The 17972-nt window shown below is 38.0% G+C and overlaps 1 protein-coding gene across 13 annotated transcripts in view; it reads right to left on the bottom strand.

The window, feature by feature from the left end:
* The window catches only part of TCF4 (transcription factor 4), a 385533-nt gene that overhangs the window by 129553 nt on the left and 238008 nt on the right, over positions 1 to 17972 (bottom strand). For 9 of the 13 annotated variants that reach the window (XM_019986602.2, XM_019986606.2, XM_070778564.1 and 6 more), the window contains 2 exons: positions 8468 to 8597; positions 7922 to 7971 (listed from right to left, as the gene is read on the bottom strand). In XM_019986602.2, coding sequence (XP_019842161.1) covers positions 7922 to 7971; positions 8468 to 8597 — 180 coding nt within the window. The remainder of the gene's footprint in view (positions 1 to 7921; positions 7972 to 8467; positions 8598 to 17972) is intronic. The other 4 variants (XM_019986612.2, XM_070778568.1, XM_070778565.1 and 1 more) reach the window with 1 other exon arrangement.

Below are 17972 nucleotides of genomic sequence, written 5' to 3' on the forward strand. Positions count from 1 at the left end.
CTATTTAGCTTCAAGGTTGAAAACATTCAAACTGATTCAACAAGTTTCCATCACCAGGCCATGAATATTCTTTTAAACTCTCAGCTTCAGGAGAAATGACACACGAGTTAAGTACTGTTGCATTCTTAAACAAATTTTATTTTTATCTCCTCTGCTAACATCTCAAGCTATTACACTTTCTTATCATAAAGCCCAATTTTTATAGTCCACTTATTATTGAATTATTTTGCACTTCAAATTCGTTTCATAATGAGCAAGCCAGAAAATATTATTGTACTCTGGGCTTATACACCTGAGCACCTGTGAAACAGCCGTATTCCCCAAACAGGGTTACTCAAAAACATTACCGCCAAGAATCAGCCACCTACTTGAAACTGCCTTCTCATAGCAGCTAATGATATAATGATATACTGTGCCAATCGGTAGAATGAAAGCCATTACAATATTATTATAAGTATAATCCAGGAGGCATATTTAGAATGATATGGGCTGGGAGGGAGGAAGCTGCTGGAGACAGTTAGGAACTCTGTCTCAGATGATATCAAAATAATTGTTCCAAAATAGCATTATTCTAAAATCCCTGGATGGGAACAGCAGTAGAGACTGACAGGTCTTGTATGTGCGTGGAAGGCAGGTACCACAAGAGTCGTTTTTCTGAGAAAACCTGAGTCTTTCTAACAGGAGTCCATGTTTCACAAAGGACATGCTCTTTCATCACCAGGGCTGAAAAATACAACTGATAGAGGAAAACACACCAAAATTTTCCCTTTATACTTGGCCACGAAGGGAGCTGCACAATACAACGTCCCCATTCTTCTGTGACACGGAGCACTCAAAATAAATGCAGTGAAACGTAATGCATGCACAGACCCTCCTCTGATTACTCCAGAAGTAAACGCTTATGGATCAAGTTTCAGCCCTAGCAGGGTGTTTTTGATTAATTCCTCCGACGACAAAATTAGACTCGAAAGACAATAGTGGGTGTCTCTGAAGCACGGAAATGGAATTCTTAAAAGATTCTATTCAAAATCCCATTTGCACATTCTCTCGGAATTCAAATGGGTATTTCTCCCTAAAACTTAAAATCATCCTTATTTCCAACCCTGAAATTTTCCACACTGCAGACTCTTCTGCACTACCTGCATTTCTCTGAAGAGGGAGTAGAGGCTCTAGAAAAGCAGAAACTCCACCAGCTCTGCACCTACGCCACCGCGGCAGCCAAAAACCCGAAACACCCAGAACCACTCACAGGCTGCTGTTCTGAGATAAAGTAACGGAGTAGTACAATTACAGACTCTGCACCGAATTTTAAGAAAAGCTCCCATTCCTTTGAAAATGAACATGTTTGTGTTCACACACACACACCCCGGGACAGTGAAGACCAAGGCTAAGAATCTCATGCTGTTGCTTTGAAACGCAACTTTATGTTCAGTGTAAGAATTCAGTGCAATTTGTGAAAAAAAATAAAACAACACAGCAAGTGTCTGTCAACAGCCTGACACAATCTAACCTGCCTTAAGAAAATAAAACTTCACTATGTTTAAAGAGACTCTTTACACCTTTTAGGACTGTTGCTACGTATTTGTTCTAAGAGCATCTTATTTAAAATCTTCCAAATTCAATCTGACTTTCATTCACAACTTTCAAACAAAAAACTTAGAATTGCTTGAAGACAAGAAGACACACCTTGAAAAAGCAGAGTTGTCAGTAATTGGTGGTGAGCGTGGGGAGGCGCAGAAAGAGAAAACTTCTCAATGTTAGAAAATCAACAAATGTTTCAGTCAAGGAAATATTAAAAGTTTAAAAGATGATGCTCAACCGAATATTAAGCCAAGCATCTCTATTATTCCACAAACATAAAATAAAGGTACTTGAGCCAGATTCTGCAGAACCAGTTTCTATAATTTCCAAACACACCCAAGCCTGTCATAATTCTCTCTCTAGCCTCTCCAGCAGCCTTACAGTTGTTTCTTAACTTCTTAATAATTAAACCACTCAGAGGAAGCCCAAGACTTCACTGCAAAATATACTCTTCAGTGAAGGTGATAACATAAGGTTAGAAATAACAGTTGCCTGAAATGTATTTCTCTTTTTTCAGCAAATGAGTCCAGGTCTACACTGAACGCTATGGTTCCAGTTGTTGAAATTTCAACAGAAATCTAAGTGGGTGAAATACTGAAAACTTGGTTAAAAAAGAAAAACAGATGAAGGAGGGAGGGGAGGCGCACCACAGGAGCCACCTGAGCAGCGCTTGCTCAGTGGGATGATCACGTAAAGGGGGCTGACAAGGCAGCTCCATGGCGGAGAGAGCTGATGGCTGTGTCTTGTGAGTCTTTCAAGCACACATCCTTATCATCTGTAAGGATAATCCGAACAGAGATCAGAAGTGCACAAACCTTTCACCCACAGTTAACTGAAGTTTTTCTTCTCCCTTACATTTCTTCTCACTTTATATTTAAGATACACACACATGAGAAGACACCTTTAAAAAGGCGAATTTAAAAGGAGCAGAATTGGATTTCAAGACAAGGACGGCAGTGGAAGAGAATCCTTATGATTCTGAAATTCCAAACAAAAATACATAAATCTTTGAGCAATCTCCTGAGACACTGGAATGCTTTATGGGATAGATGTTGTTTATTTGGATGAATTTTATAGGTATTCAAAAATACTTTTCAAGGAATAAGAATCCTCAATGTAAAGTTAAATATAGAGATCCTCCTATGCTTGTTTTCACAACCAGCAATTCAAAGAAAGCCTAATTTCTATAACCTATAACTGCAGGGGAAAGGAGAAAACTGGTTTTCAAAGAAAACAAATAAATACTTATTTTGTGATGAGTATTTTTGCCACTTTCAAAGTGCTTCCCAATGTCATGTTACATATTCTGTGTGAATTCTGTGAAAAATACTTCTGTCCTGTTTGGAATGATTTACTTGCATTATCCTTCACCTTCTTTCTGCCTATACATTTTCATAACAAATAAGCATAATTTAAATAACCACTCCTCAGACATAAATACCATTAATTGGAAATGGGCACTTTAAGTTTAAAGGTAACTATTATGAGCTAATATTTTAATGTAAACACCTACACTTTTTCACAAAGTATCTGCTTCTCTAGGAAAGAACTTTGAAGAAGTTCCCCCCCCCTTTTATATCTTATCACACAATTGTCTTCTAGACTTTTCTAAACAGGATGGAGCCCAGGTGGCTGACACTTAGTTCACTTTAAAATCAACATAAATTTTATTTTAGCAAAAGTTGTATTGTCACTCAAGTTAAAATTTTGTTCTCATGAAAAAGCATCATTACGATTTCCTTGAAATCAATTTCAAAAGTAGTGGGGGAAATTAAGTGTTTTAAGTACTGAGTTTTTCAATTACATATATATATATGTATATATAATTTCTTGGCTTCTAATAAGAAAGAAACAATTGCCAAGTTCTCTTTTAAATTGTGATTTCCTCAAGCATTTGAAAAAAAACTTATCTAAAAATAGCTTAGGATATAAACTCAACATCATGTTTGCAACCTTCAAATATGAAGGTTTTTATATAATGGAAAATACTGAGAACATTTAATGCTGTCAGCATTATACAACTTTTCCTGTTAGTTCTAAAAATCTATTCTGTAAAATAATGTCTCATCCAGACTTAAAGATTTTATTTTGCTTAAGAAGTATACCCTTAAAAAAACTGGTTAACCTGGTCTCTCTCATGCACATTGAGTCTTTATTTTTCAAGTCTACCTAATGATTAACTTATATCTCAAATTTTCTTGGAGGGTGCAAATTTTATTTCAGATTCTTTACCATAGTTGAGATTGCTTTCTTTAAAATTCATGTGTTCAAAATTATTTCTAACCACTTACAAAGTTTGTTAGATCTTTCTGAATTTAAAACCAAAAACCAAACCAAAAATCAAGTGCAATTTAACACAGAAAATAGACTTTCTTAAAAAGTACAGTTTGAAAAAAAAAAAAAGATAGCCTGTAATAAGAGAGATTATAGACTGTTTCTAAAGATAAAACTTCATATTTCCAGAGAATTCTGAAGTTCCAAGGATTCCAACTGAGGATGTTAGTGAGACTGTCACTAAATTGGATTAGAAATGGAGATAAATTCCACCAATACTTGAAGTAGAAGGGTTGGAGCTGTTAATATAGTTTCTGGTTACAAGAATAGCATTCTGAAACAGGTCTTATGTGTTTACACTTTGGTGGGCACACGAAAATTTCTGAAAGACAATGTCCTTTGTGTCTGTGTTTTTCCTGTGTATTTGAAAAAAAAATATTTTAAAACAGCAACACATTAAAAAAATTTTTTTTTGCTTTCTAGATTTTAAGGCTTCCATGTTAATTTCTAAGACTTTTTATCTTATTTTATTTTATCCAAAATTTTATCCAAAAATGTGATTTAAAGTGATGTATTTTTCTCCGCATGAATTCATGACTCAGTATGTAGGATGATTAGGCTATACAAGATAGGAAATTTGCTGGACAGAGCAGTAAAGTGGAAAAATGTTAACTTTAAGATGATATATGGTTTCAAAAAGAAAAACCGAGATGTGGAAATCAAACAATTAGTTCACGGGCAGATGCAAGAAATTAGGCAAGATAAATCCTCACATCCACAAAAAACAAAGCTGTATTGTTAAAAGTCCCATCCAAAGATGAGGGCTATCAGAAATTGAGATGTGGCTGAAGAGAGCAACATACTAAAACGAGACAAGAACACAAAAATGTTCTGCAGCACTAAGCAGGGCTCTTGTGGGCAATTAGGTAGTTGTCAATTTCACACAGCTTCTCCTTTAAGAAAACATCACCCCAGCCCTTCACTATAGGCCTCTGTTCTCCACGGGGACAGACTCCCTTCCCTCCACTGCGCCTGTGCGCTGCGACCCTGCAGGCTGGTCCTTCCGCCACCCTATCACGGCCATGCTTCCATAGTGACTCAAGGTCTCTTGATGCAGTGCACAGTACAAACACATTCAAGGATCCTGCCAGATCTGTGACACGACGTTGGGCCAGGCTTATGTTTTCTCTATCCCACAGATGCTGCCGTTATTTTCAAAAACAGGGCCAGGCCAGCCCCTCACTCTCTCGATTTCCTGTGAAGATCCAGCCTAATGGTAGCAAGAGAGAAGCCCGGCTTCTGTCCCCGAGTTGTGCCATAAATAGTATCTGATTACAGATGTCACCACTTACATTTTCCTTTATGGTAAGGAAGAGAAAGGGCCCATTTCGAAAAGGAGGGGAAAAAAAGTGAGTTGACGGAACAGATTGTGACAGATTTATTAGGATTTATCATGGTAAATATGTATTGATGAAAACATATAAATGTATTTATCCAGTCATAATCACTCCAAAAGAAACCTTTTATTATCCCCATTTTTTAATGTCATAAAAATATTCATAGATATTGAAGTAAGTTTTAGAAGCATCTTTTTATGGGATAAATATTCATAATTTTATTTGAGGACTGAAGATACAGAAATACAGATCTACTGGAGCAAAAGTGTTATAATATCTAATACAGATCATCATTTTAGATGAAACTGAAATATTTATTTTATTCAGTGATAAGGCATGTGGATTCTGTTATCAGTAATAAGCATTCCAATTCATACAACAAAGCTAATATAAACTGAGCTAAACTGCTGTTAAAAGAGGGCTGAGATTTGTTGAAGTAATGACAATAAACAGATGACTAGATTTTAAAATCAACCAAACAGCCTTCGTCTTGCTTAAAGCAGACAAACAAGAAGCGAAACAAAATTTTTAAATTACAAGGATAAAATTCTCATTTCAACTTAGTTTTCCTCCTTATCTTTCAAAAAAAGTTCTTTATGGAGCAAAATACCAACTATTCCTTCAGGACCATCAAAACATCTAGCTAACATAAATTTTCAAAGAGGAAACCCTAAACGGACCATCAAACGCCAAAAATTAAGTAATACAAATTTCCAATTCCAGATTTAGGGAAGCAAGGAAAGACACTCTTATAGTTCTGAACATATGACAACGCATCAGTAACACATAACTGTCTTAACAGCAAAGAAAAAACTATACCAGTAACATATTCTATACTGGCCAGTTAGCTCTACAGAAGACACTTAAAGATCGACAGTGAATTATGAGAAACTGTTGTTGACAATGATTAAGTGGATAGATAATATCTAATGCCACACCAAAGCACTCCTTAGAAACTCTGCAAATTTCTGCATAATTTATTTCAGCATTGAAAAAAAATAAACTAAGTTAATTTAAAGATGAGACATAAACAGTGTACTATCACTTTAACTTTTGTATTGCTCTTATAGAAGAGTTTATTCTATCATTTTAAAATATTTAAAGGTCCACTTATTGTATTTAATACTGTCCGTATTAGGTTCAGACAGGTTTAAAATGTAAACAGCTGTGAGTACTGTATCATTTGAAGTTGTCATAAAAGCTATTACAAGCTAAAGTTTCACCTACATTAAATCCACCACAAATTTAAAGCTTAAAATATGGTTATAAAAACCTGAGAGGATATTAGTCAATTTCAAGACAACACAGAAACACAAGAATAAAACCACTCGGTATGTTTTTAAACGACTTATTGGTAGTCCAAAGTGACTATTTTATACACCATTGGCAGTTTTATTTACACAATATTTTTCTATATTTATGGATAATTTTGTGATGCTTCTTCAACATTACCGAGTCTCTGATAATCAGCATACAAAATTTGCTCTTTCCCTGATAAGACTTATTCTGATATATTCGCTTAATAATTTTTTGGATGAGCTGAACTGAAATCAAGTCAAATACACAGGTGTTTGGGTTAATCTAATCTTAGCACATTTGCAAAACCCATTATTCTTCTAATTTATTAAAAATGAAATAAAAACTAATATGCAAGCACTGATTGGTAATATTATTTTCAGAAATCTCAATATAATTTTATTTTAGAGTACAAGAACTTATGATAAGGCTCATTAGCATTCTTTTCAAAGAATACTAATGCTCTACAGAACACAGAATTAAATTAAAACTATATATACATATAGAAATTTATTATAGGAGGGAAAGAAGAACAAAAGGCAGAAGAAAGTAAGGAGGAAACAGGGAAAGAAAAGAGAAACTCATATTTTGATTCTACATAAGGGGGAAATTACTAGAAACGGACCAGTTCTAAACAAAATTAAATTACCTAGGTATTCAAATTTGAAAACATATGTTTTCATATATATGAACAAATATATATATATATAAGGATCGAAAATAAAACATCATGTATTTAACTGTGATCATAACCAACTTTTGTTTTGCTGGCAAATGGAGAGACCCCCAGCAACCCCAGCTCAAAGCTCTAGGTAGTAAAAAGACCCATAATGCTTTTGGTTCTAGCTGGATTCTTCTAGTTACCACCTGGTATTCCAGACACAAATGGCCACCGAGGCAGCTACCTTCCCAGCCTTTATTCAGTCCCTTCTCTAGAAAATAGAGACATTCTCCCTGCACTCTGGGCTGAAACCCATGTAAATTTTTCCTAAATCCTCTCCACAAATCTCCTTTCGCATGCAAATCCATAAATCATCATAATACCGACAAAGAATTTAACCAACACATGAAACTAATACTCTTCTCCTGAAAGCCCTGTGCAGGTAGAAGTCCTGGAACCTCAGGCACCGTTTCAAGGCTCTTCAGCGCTTAACCAGCTGAGTGTCAACACACCCACCCTGTCTTCCAGGATGTGCAATTAATCACTCCAATGTGGGTCAGGTGGCTGGGGGTACAGGCCACTGCTACCTCATCCACATTCTAGATAAAACACGCCGCTGTGGTGGATGGGACCTCATTTACTATCTCCTTGGCATCAATACAGAGCTGAACAAAATAAACAATATACAGAAGCAGAAACGAGCAGTACTTACTGAAGATGGCAAACCTGGAGGGACTTTTCGAACTTTCTTTGTCTGAACCTCTGAAAGAAAATGAGGAGGCTGTGAGATTCCCTGCGTGCCCATTCTCCTAACTCAGACAGATTACAGCACGAAGCCATTTAGAGTCAACCAGATTTTCTTAAATCGTTACTTTAGCAAAATGTCACTACTGCTACCATCTTTTTCCTCTGGCAGAAATCAAAGTCTGCCTCGTTCATAAAAATGAAGAGATTTAACTTTTTAATGCTTTGGTTTTTAAAAGAGGTTCCTTAGCTGGGCGGCCAAGAGAAAACAAGAAATAAGCATACACCAAAATAGTTCTCCTGCTACTATAAGTTGTTAACATATCCACTCAACGTATTACTAGGGGGGGGGGGCGATCATGAGCCCAAAGATTGAGCACAATTTTATGGGGCTTTTTTCGGGGGGGGAGAAGGGGTGGAGTGAGGATAGGTTGAGAGGATGGTATTAAGAAAGAAAGAGAAAGAAAAAGATTACTAATAATCACTCAGGCATTCAAAGAGAGGAATACCTTACCCAGGGTACTCCCGTGAAGAGGCCTCCTTCGGGGGTTATTGCTAGAATATTGATAATACTGGGAACCAGGTTTGGTGGGCGAAAGGGTTCCTGGGTTGCCCATATCCATGTCACCTCCAAGGAGACTCTGCTAAAAGGTTAAAAAGGAAAAACAAACATATAAGGTTAAGTTTTGACATTCGCCACCCCCCTCACCAACTGCTTGTTAGTACTTAAACCAATGCAATAAAACAAACAGCATCTGCTAAAGCTGAAACAATTAAAACCCAACCCGGCAGAAAGGAAAAGAAAAGCCGTCTATGAAGCTGCTCCGAATCTGTGAATTTTTAGTTCTTTAATTTTGGAGAAGAAGGTAGAAGGTGATGCTCGTTAAACATGATTTTCGTCTTTTAAGACGACTGATATGTTCACCTTGTAAGTAAAGGGCATTTATGTCAGGTGAGAATTTTCTTGATCTAGAGTTAGGTTCATATCTGGGAACAAGTCATGCCCTTCCCTGAACAAGAACCAGGGAGAATCTGATTTTTCAGACGCATACAACTTCCCCCCACTGCTCACACTGGGGGAAGAGTATAGACATTCATATCCACTGGGAACCCTGCCTCTCTGCGAGACCCTCCACGAATTCACACCGCACCCCCAGAAGACAGAATGCCATCTGAACCAGGAGGAAATTCAAAATGCTCACACTGACTTCCAAAATTATAGGAACAGTAGGCATCCTGAACCAACAGGAGCACATTAAAGGGCTTCAGAATACCCTCTTGAGGACTATCAGAAACTAAAACACATCCCCACAGATTAAACGTTTACCTGAACACTAGAAAACTTTCCCAAATATCATTAACCTATTATGGCATGACAAATCACTAAACTTTCGAAAATGATGACATACGAAAACTTAAATAATATGACAGTCTCTAAAAACTACATAGAAACTTACCCATAATACATAAATCGCCTGATTATACTCTGCATTGAACACATTGTTCTTTTAATTATTCGGATATGCAAGAAAACCAGTGTAGATACTACCATTTATATTAAGAACAAATTTACTATTAAATAAAGAAATTTTAAAATTAAGTACTAAAAAATCTAACTTTATCGTTACTTGTAATCAACTTTTACTGACTGAACTAATTACTGTCCTTGATAAAGTACAGAATGTGTTTTCCCTAATCTAAATTCTAATCACCATGTCACTCACAACAGACTTAGAGATGCTTCACTAACACACTATTCACATGCAAAATACTCTAAATAGGCCAATTATGACTCTGCCCCTGTTCCCCGGTTAACCCGCTGAGAACTGAAAAATTTCACAAGGCAGTCACCAACTAAAACAAAGGGTCCTTGTTTTAAATTAAGACAGTCTTTTTGATTCCTAAATAGCTCAACAAAGTGGCATGTCTTCTGGTGAAAGCAGTTGGTCAAATATGACCCATAAGCTGGAAAATCAAAAATTCAAACATCCCCTCTCCACCACCATATAGCTTAAATATCATAAAGAGAATCCCTCTATTCTGAGGGATTTTTGTCAGTGCTGGAGGAGTCATATATAAAGGACTAATCAGCTACTGACAAGCTTGCCTTCACTGCTTCCAGTTTAAGACTTTTCCAGTTTAAGACACATAATAAATGTTACTTTAAAATTTTGAGGATGAGATTTTAGGACAGAAGGGCATTTTGAGTATAAACTCATTTCGAATATCTTAATATTTACCAAATGCCTGAGACAACCGGATCATTTACCAGACAGAAATTTGACATTCGCATATTCAATTACGGCCTCTTCCGAATTTAGGAAAGAAAACAAAATGCAAGCCAATGACAAACTAAACTAGAGAGCTCTTTACAATAGTTTCCAATAAATCAGGAAACCAAGAGTGTAACATCAAAAATTTTTTAATCACTTTAGGAGTGGCATTTAAAATTTTTAGAATGTCAACCTGAAATTTCGCTCTTGATAAATAGATTTAAGTCCAAGTTTTCTTTGCAGTTCCCATCAATAAAGCCGTAAATGATTTAAATCACAACCTCTTTACATTTTGGGAAATCTACAAATGAGCCTTCATTTCACTGGAAAGAGGAGTTTGAAAATGATCTTACTGATAACTTCATAGTTTAGCTATCACCCTTATTTCTGCAATTTTCTTTTCCTAAAATTATACAAAATATCCCCCAAAGGGCTGAGCAGATAGGGTGAAATGCTTGCTTGTCTTTTTAATGAGCTTAACCATTGCTTAATTCTTGTTGGTCCTAGTGGCAAAGGTTTTCCCTCTCAAGAAAGTCGATGCATTCAATAGGTCACCATCAAAACAAACAGGCTTGCTGTACTGTGAGCAGTATTCACAATAGAGCTGTGAAAAATATAAAATGATAACTAGATAGCTAACTGGCTGTAGCTGACCTCATTGTTGTTAATTTTAAAGAAAGTCATCCCGTGGACCAGTTGTAAATAAATCAGGCTTCCAGCTCTTACGTGACACGAACTATGTGCAGCGACACAGGACTGAGCAGACAGCACTTACAACATTTAGTGGCTCCTGCTTTTTTTTTTTTTTGGACAAAGCACATTCCTGTTTCTTTCTTTTTAGATATGTTTGTTCCTTTTTCTTTTTCACTCAGACAATAGAATCATTCTTCTAAAGCATACAAAAATAAGCATTTCCTCACACTTAAGGGAGGCCCTAATCACCCCCCAAGGGAAAAATTAAGATAAAAATATGTGTGTTCTTATTGTAGAGGACATTTGTAAAATGAACAATGACCATTTACTATTGTTTGGCCTTTACGTCACGTACTTAACTCTCTTTAGCCATGAGAAAGATAAAAAAAATTTTTTTCCACTGGCTGGAAACCTGAGTTTGTGCATTTTAAAAACTTAATGCCATTCAACTGAGTAAGGTAAAATTAAATATTACACAAAATGAATAAAGCATTCCTTTACATATGAATTTACCTACATGTACACATGCACATTTATATGTGCATATACTTTCAATACATACATATATACGTATGTTATATATCTGAAGACAAATTTATACTTAACAAAAGTGCGAAAGCTTAAGTCTACTTTCAAAATGGGCAAATTCATCTTTGCCTGAAATAGGATTATAGAGGTCTTAGGTTTTTCGAATTGTGCAAGCTCATGCTCTGCGGTTACGCTGGGTCCCAGTAGAGAGCCGCCCTGGTCTGCCAGGAAACACTGGAAGCAAGATGTGGCATCTCGCAGAGCTAACCTGTAAATCTTAAAGCCAGAGTTGAGCATTTGTTTTAACTGCCTGCAAAGTGATGCGACCCTCTCTTCCCCTTATTCGCTCCTTATTTTCGTCCAAAGACCAACCATTTTAAGAGTTAAAATACCCTAACCAAAGGATAAAATGTAGTGACTTAGTCAACCCAATTTAAAAACACTGACGGGGTGGGGGTGGGGGGGTTCATCCATCCTCTGCAATCAAAGACCCTGGGTCTGCAAAGACCCAGGCCCAGCACAGCCACTCAAATGCCAAATGCAGCGATTCTGTAAGGGGCCTTTCAAAGAAACTTTTTGTTTGTTTCACATCAGAGCTGGTTCTCCGACTATCTTTCTAGCACATTCTCAACCTTGCTCCCCACTGCCTTTGTGGGGAGCTTTTTTAACATCCTTGATAAACCACCAAACTTTGCTTATGCAACCAAGAAGACAAACCATGAATTAAAACGTGGGTAACAGAAAGGCAGCATATATCTTAAATTAGATTTATAACTGAATGGTAATCAAAAATAGAACTAACTGCTTCAAGCTTAAATTATCAACTTTTTTCTTGTTAAACTAAAATCATCTTGCACTGAACTATTATTTCATTTCAGTCAGCACTTTAAATGTAATGGGTGGGTGGTACATTTCTAAAAAGGAAGATTATATTTACCCTTAATTATAGATATGAGTGAGATCAGAGTACGATGAATGCTGCTTTTTTGGCTTATAATTAATTCATCTAATAGGTGAATGACCTTGAGAATTTCAGAGTTGAAATTTGGAGGAGAGAGGAAAAAAAAAGTCAGAGGGGGAAAAAAATCTCTGGGGAAAATCAAAAGTGCGCCTGGTTTCTTAGGGCTTTCTCTGACTTTGCGTCACTCCCATTGCGTTGTGATCCGATATCAGACACAACATCTTGGGGGGATGCTAGAGAACAGAGAAAAGCAGTCTCAGATGAAACCAGATTAAGCTCCTTTTCTGAACTATTGCCAAATGCTTGTGAGTCTAATTCATGTTTGGGTATTCTAGTACTCACACAGCTGCAATTGCATTCTTTCATCACAAACCTAAGTGATGTATAGTGGCTTTGTATGGTGAACTGACTCTTTATAGCCAGGAATTTTAGAAGGCTTTACGTTAATACGGAAATAAAATTCTGAACCACTCCAAAACTTACAAATGAGGGATGTATGTAGATGGATCTAAGAGACTGAAGTGCCAAATGCAAAATTCACATTAAAAAATTATAAATTAGATTTGTTTAAAAGACTTAAAAAGGAAATTCACTACTGAGGTCATTTGTACACAGTTAATTCTGCACAGAATCGGGTTTTTGAAGACACTGCTGAATAAAGATTCCTAACAGCCATGGGGAAGTTTTTGCAAATCCCTGTCAAATAGCTGCTGCTGAATTTGCCATTTTGACCACAGAAGGGCCATTGCTGACTTTCTACAGTAGCAGGAGGGGGTGATAATTTTGCTGCTGTTGGCACTTACTCCACAACCCCAGAATATATCTTACACCAAAGGGCAATGAAGAACACTGTATTTCCACCTGTCCACTTCTGAACTGCAAAGCTCAGAACTGAAGGTCAGGTCCTGGACAGCCTTTACTCCTTACACCTGAAGGTCAGGTCCTGGACAGCCTTTACTCCTTACACCTGAAGGCCCAGGAATGCACCTGAAGGTCAGGTCCTGGACAGCCTTTACTCCTTACACCTGAAGGCCTAGGAACGCACCTGAAGGTCAGGTCCTGGACAGCCTTTACTCCTTGCACCTGAAGGCCCAGGAACGCACCTGAAGGTCAGGTCCTGGACAGCCTTTACTCCTTGCACCTGAAGGCCCAGGAACGCGCCTCTGGTGGTTTACCTTGATCTCGGTCTTAGCTTGGGCTCAACAAAGGGGACTTGGGAAACGTAGAAAGGGAGAATGGCAAGGACAACTTTCGTAATGAGGGACTTAACAGACTGCTATTGTGCTGGAGAGAAATGCAAATTATTGAAATTATTCTTTAGCAAAGATTTTCTTTTAAGGGCTTGGGTCGATGTTTGTCATTTCTACTTGGAAAGTATAATGCCCCTTGTAACAAGTCAGAAGCTGAATCCAAACGGTTTAGTTGAATCCAAACCTTGCAAGGAAAGATGGAGGACTCTGAGGTGAGAGAGAGAGGTTGAACTCTAGCTCAGAGGCATACAAGCAATGCGCCTGACAGGTGGCTGTGCGACTGCTCTAAACTGGGTTTTCCTCCTTTGTAAGAAGGGAATAATAAAAGTTCTATAACAGAATTATCAGGAGCAGATGAAGCAACACACGCATAATGTCCAGTTGAGCCGGAGTCCAGCACACGGTTACTCCTTCCTCCAGTTCATGGCCCTGCGTTCCCATCCACTGATTATCATTTACAAGATGCCTCAAAAGTTGTGACTGTCAGTTAGAGCCCCTACACCACTTTCAGATGAAAATGAGATAGTAGTTTTGAAAAATCACTAGTAAAAACCTGAACAAGAGTTAAATACGGTAGTTGATATAAACAGTGATGATATCCTCATGGCCTAGAGCTACGCTGGCAACAAGAAATGGCTAGTTTTCTTCCATACTTAATAATAAAAAACTGGCCAACAATCAGTCTCGATAATTTCAGCTTAAGTGGCCATTTTCCTGGAACTGCCAAAAGGATTACGTCAACGGCTCATTTCATTTTGCTCTTTTGCAAGCACAAGCAAACTGCTTCAGTTAATTCAACTATACGTGAGATCAAAACTAGTCACAATTAACCAACTGGGTATGCAAAAATAGCAAATGCATTATATTTAGTAGAACCTGATAAATCATGTGATGTGTTCATTCAAATTCTTACCACTGCATTAGTCACTAAAGAATGACATTAAATACAGTTCAATTTTTGGTTTTCCCTTTGTAAGGTCAATTATAGGTACTAAATGGTATTATGCGGTATTTTTCAAATACAATTAAAAAAAAAATCTTTGCTTCCCCCATGACATCCCAAGAAATAAATGAATGTACTTCATGGTTTTGGCTGGAAATTTGCATAACTCACAAAGAATTCAATTTGACCTTGAACAAAATTTTTCTTTTTAGTAGTGATTATATATTACCAAACATTCAAAAAAACAAAATTCAAATGTATTGTCTTTTCCTATAAAAACACAATACCTTATATTTAAATGTTATAATATGATGCAAAGGTTGCCATGGTAACTATTACTTAATGTATAACAGTAATAGGTAAAAAACTCCTGCATTTTGGTATGGAAATTACAACTGCCCAAGGGTTGACAAGATTTATGCATTCACCTGTTTGACTACCTCTCAAATTTTAAAAAATACATAATTTATTGTATACAATAAAGTGAAGAGGTATTTCTTTGGGTTGTGAAATTCCATCCTGAGATCTCGGGTCATCTACTACATATTAAAAAGAGAATTACATTTGTTAGTGAGAAAGTTGAAATCTGGCAAAAAGAAAACACAAAAGCAAGGAATAACCTACAGCATAAGTGGATTTGAAGAAATCTTACATAAACAATATAGAATTTAAGATAACTACCTGCTTTTCAGTTTGTGCACTTTCTCAGTTCGGGAAGTTTATTTAATATATAATCTGATAAGTACGCTGTAATCACTACTTGCCTTAAAATGTTTCTCTTCAGCAATTTTGTTCCAAAGTAAAAATAGAACAAATTTGAATAAGACCTGTTAACATACTAGGGAATTAGCACCACTTCTCCTCTAAATATAAACATGTGGCTATAATAAATGTGCTGAAAAGTATATTTGGCCAGGTTGCTATTTTAGTAAAATAAAGGAAGAGCAAACTGTCAGATGTCATTCTTCTTCATACTGGGCGGGAGAGGTTCCATGTCAAGGGTTGTTATAAATACTTTTCCCTCTAAGCAAGAGTCTACAAAACCAGTTTTCACGTAGAGACTGTTTTTCCAGAACACATGGGCCAGAATTCCATTCATCCTGCTTACTAACCAGCACCTCAAATAGGTGCTCCTGTAAAGTAAAGTTCAGTAGCCAATGGTATGGGATTTGCTAAAATATTCTGATAACTATCTAAATCTTGTACATAAGATGACAGCCTACTGCCTGACATGAGGAAATGGAGGTTATCTGGAGAAGCAGAAAATGCATAAAGAAATCTCCAAGTCATCGTGAAATTAAGTCCTGACTAGCCTTCCGGAGGGCCACGTGGCCTCCTGCTTCAAGAGGGTCTGCATCCGATGTGCGTTAACAGTTTCTCTGCTAAAGTTCTCTTTCAGGAATATATGGCATGAAGGTCAAATTAGTTTATATCAGTTAAACGAGGCAATGGCTGATCCCTATTTTAACTCCCCTTCGTGCCTCGTACTAAGATCTGCCTTGGCAACGGCTCACTAAATATTGAAATGAACAGAGTTGAACTGTTGCTACATCAAATCGAGGACTTCAATCTTTCTGGGTTTTGTTTTGTTGTTTTAGCATAAATCTATTCCGTTAGTTCTACTACTGTTGCTGCTCATAATAATAACAATAATAGTACCAGTAGCAGAGTCGGGGGAGAAGGCAATGGCACCCCACTCCAGTACTCTTGCCTGGAAAATCCCATGGACGGAGGAGCCCGGAAGGCTGCAGTCCATGGGGTCTCGAAAAGTCAGACACGACTGAGCGGCTTCACTTTCACGCATTGGAGAAGGAAATGGCAACCCACTCCAGTGTTCTTGCCTGGAGAATCCCAGGGATGGGGGAGCCTGGTGTGCTGCTGTCTATGGGGTCACACAGGGTCGGACACGACTGAAGCGACTTAGCAGCAGCAGCAGAGGAGGAGGTATAAAGTAGGAGTTTGGGTTATCAGATACACAGTACTGTATGCAAATTAGATAAATAACAAGCTCCTACTGTATAGCACACACAACTACATTTGGTCTTGTAATAACCTACGATGGAAAATTATCTGAAAAAGATAAACATATATACGTATAACTGAACCACTTCTCTGTACACCTGAAACTGATAAAACACTGTAAACCAACCATACTTCAATAGAAAGTTGTTTTGAAAAAAAAGGAACAGATAATAATAGCAGCAGAAACAGTCGTGGTAATAGCAGTAAGAGGGGAAGCAGGAGCAGGAACGTGGACTAAGAGGGGCAGTCGGGGTAACAGGGACAGCAGCAGCAGCAGCAGTTATCGTAACTGTCCTCCATGAGCCAGGAACAACTGCAGGTCCTTTACATAGGTACGAACGAGCCAGAAGATGGTGTTCCTCTGGACATCCGGCGACTTTCGGGGTGGAAATGTGGCCTGATCAGTGCCACATGGCTGGCAGAGCCAGGATGGGAATCCAGTTAGGCTTGACCTCAAAGCCAATGCCTGGGGCTTCCCTGGTAGGGGTCCAGCGGTTGAGAATCCGTCTGCCAATGCAGGGCAGCTGGGTGCAATCCCTGTTCCGGGAGGATCCCACATGCCAAGGAGGGGCTGGGCCCGTGTGCCACAACTACCGAGCCTGCACGCCTAGAGCCTGTGCTTCGCGACAAGAGAAGCCACCGCCATCAGAAGCTTGCGCATGGCAGCTAGAGGGCAGCCCACACTTGGCGCATCTACAGAAAAGCCAGCACAGAAAAGAGACCCAGTGTGGCCAAAAATAATAAATAAATAAACTTAAAAAAAAAAAAGCCTGTGCCTGGCCTCTACCCCACATGGCCTCCCTCTGTTCGGCGTAGTCTCTTTCTCCTGCCCTCACCCCCGTCATGAAAGAGTCCATCTGTTTCCTTTCAGTTCATCTTACCAACAAATCTGATCTCTCACACTGAGTCCAAAGGCTCCTCCAAACTCACTCCTGTGGGGCAGGCCTGAGTGTGAGTGCCATTTACCCTATATAACCTGAACGGTGTCGTCTGGAAAACGCTGGTATTGTAACAATACTACCTATTGTTAAGGGCTTCCCGGGTGGCTTAGCAGTAAAGAATCCGCGTGCAATGCAGGAGACGCAGGTTCAATCCCTGGGTCAGGAAGATCCCGTGGAGAAGGACATGGCAACCCACTCCAGTATTCTTGCCTGGAGAATCCCATGGACAGAGGAGCCTGGTGGGCTACAGTCCATGGGGTCCCAAAGAGTTTGACACGACTTAGTGACTAAATAACAACCTGTTTAAGAATTCATTTAGATAATCTAAAGTGCTTAGAAAAATCCCTACCATTTCCTGAGCCTTAATTAATTGTATATATGCAATTATATATATTAAGTATATATTAT

Source organism: Bos indicus, chromosome 24, assembly GCF_029378745.1.
Source record: "Bos indicus isolate NIAB-ARS_2022 breed Sahiwal x Tharparkar chromosome 24, NIAB-ARS_B.indTharparkar_mat_pri_1.0, whole genome shotgun sequence".
Classification (NCBI taxonomy): Eukaryota; Metazoa; Chordata; class Mammalia; order Artiodactyla; family Bovidae; genus Bos; species Bos indicus.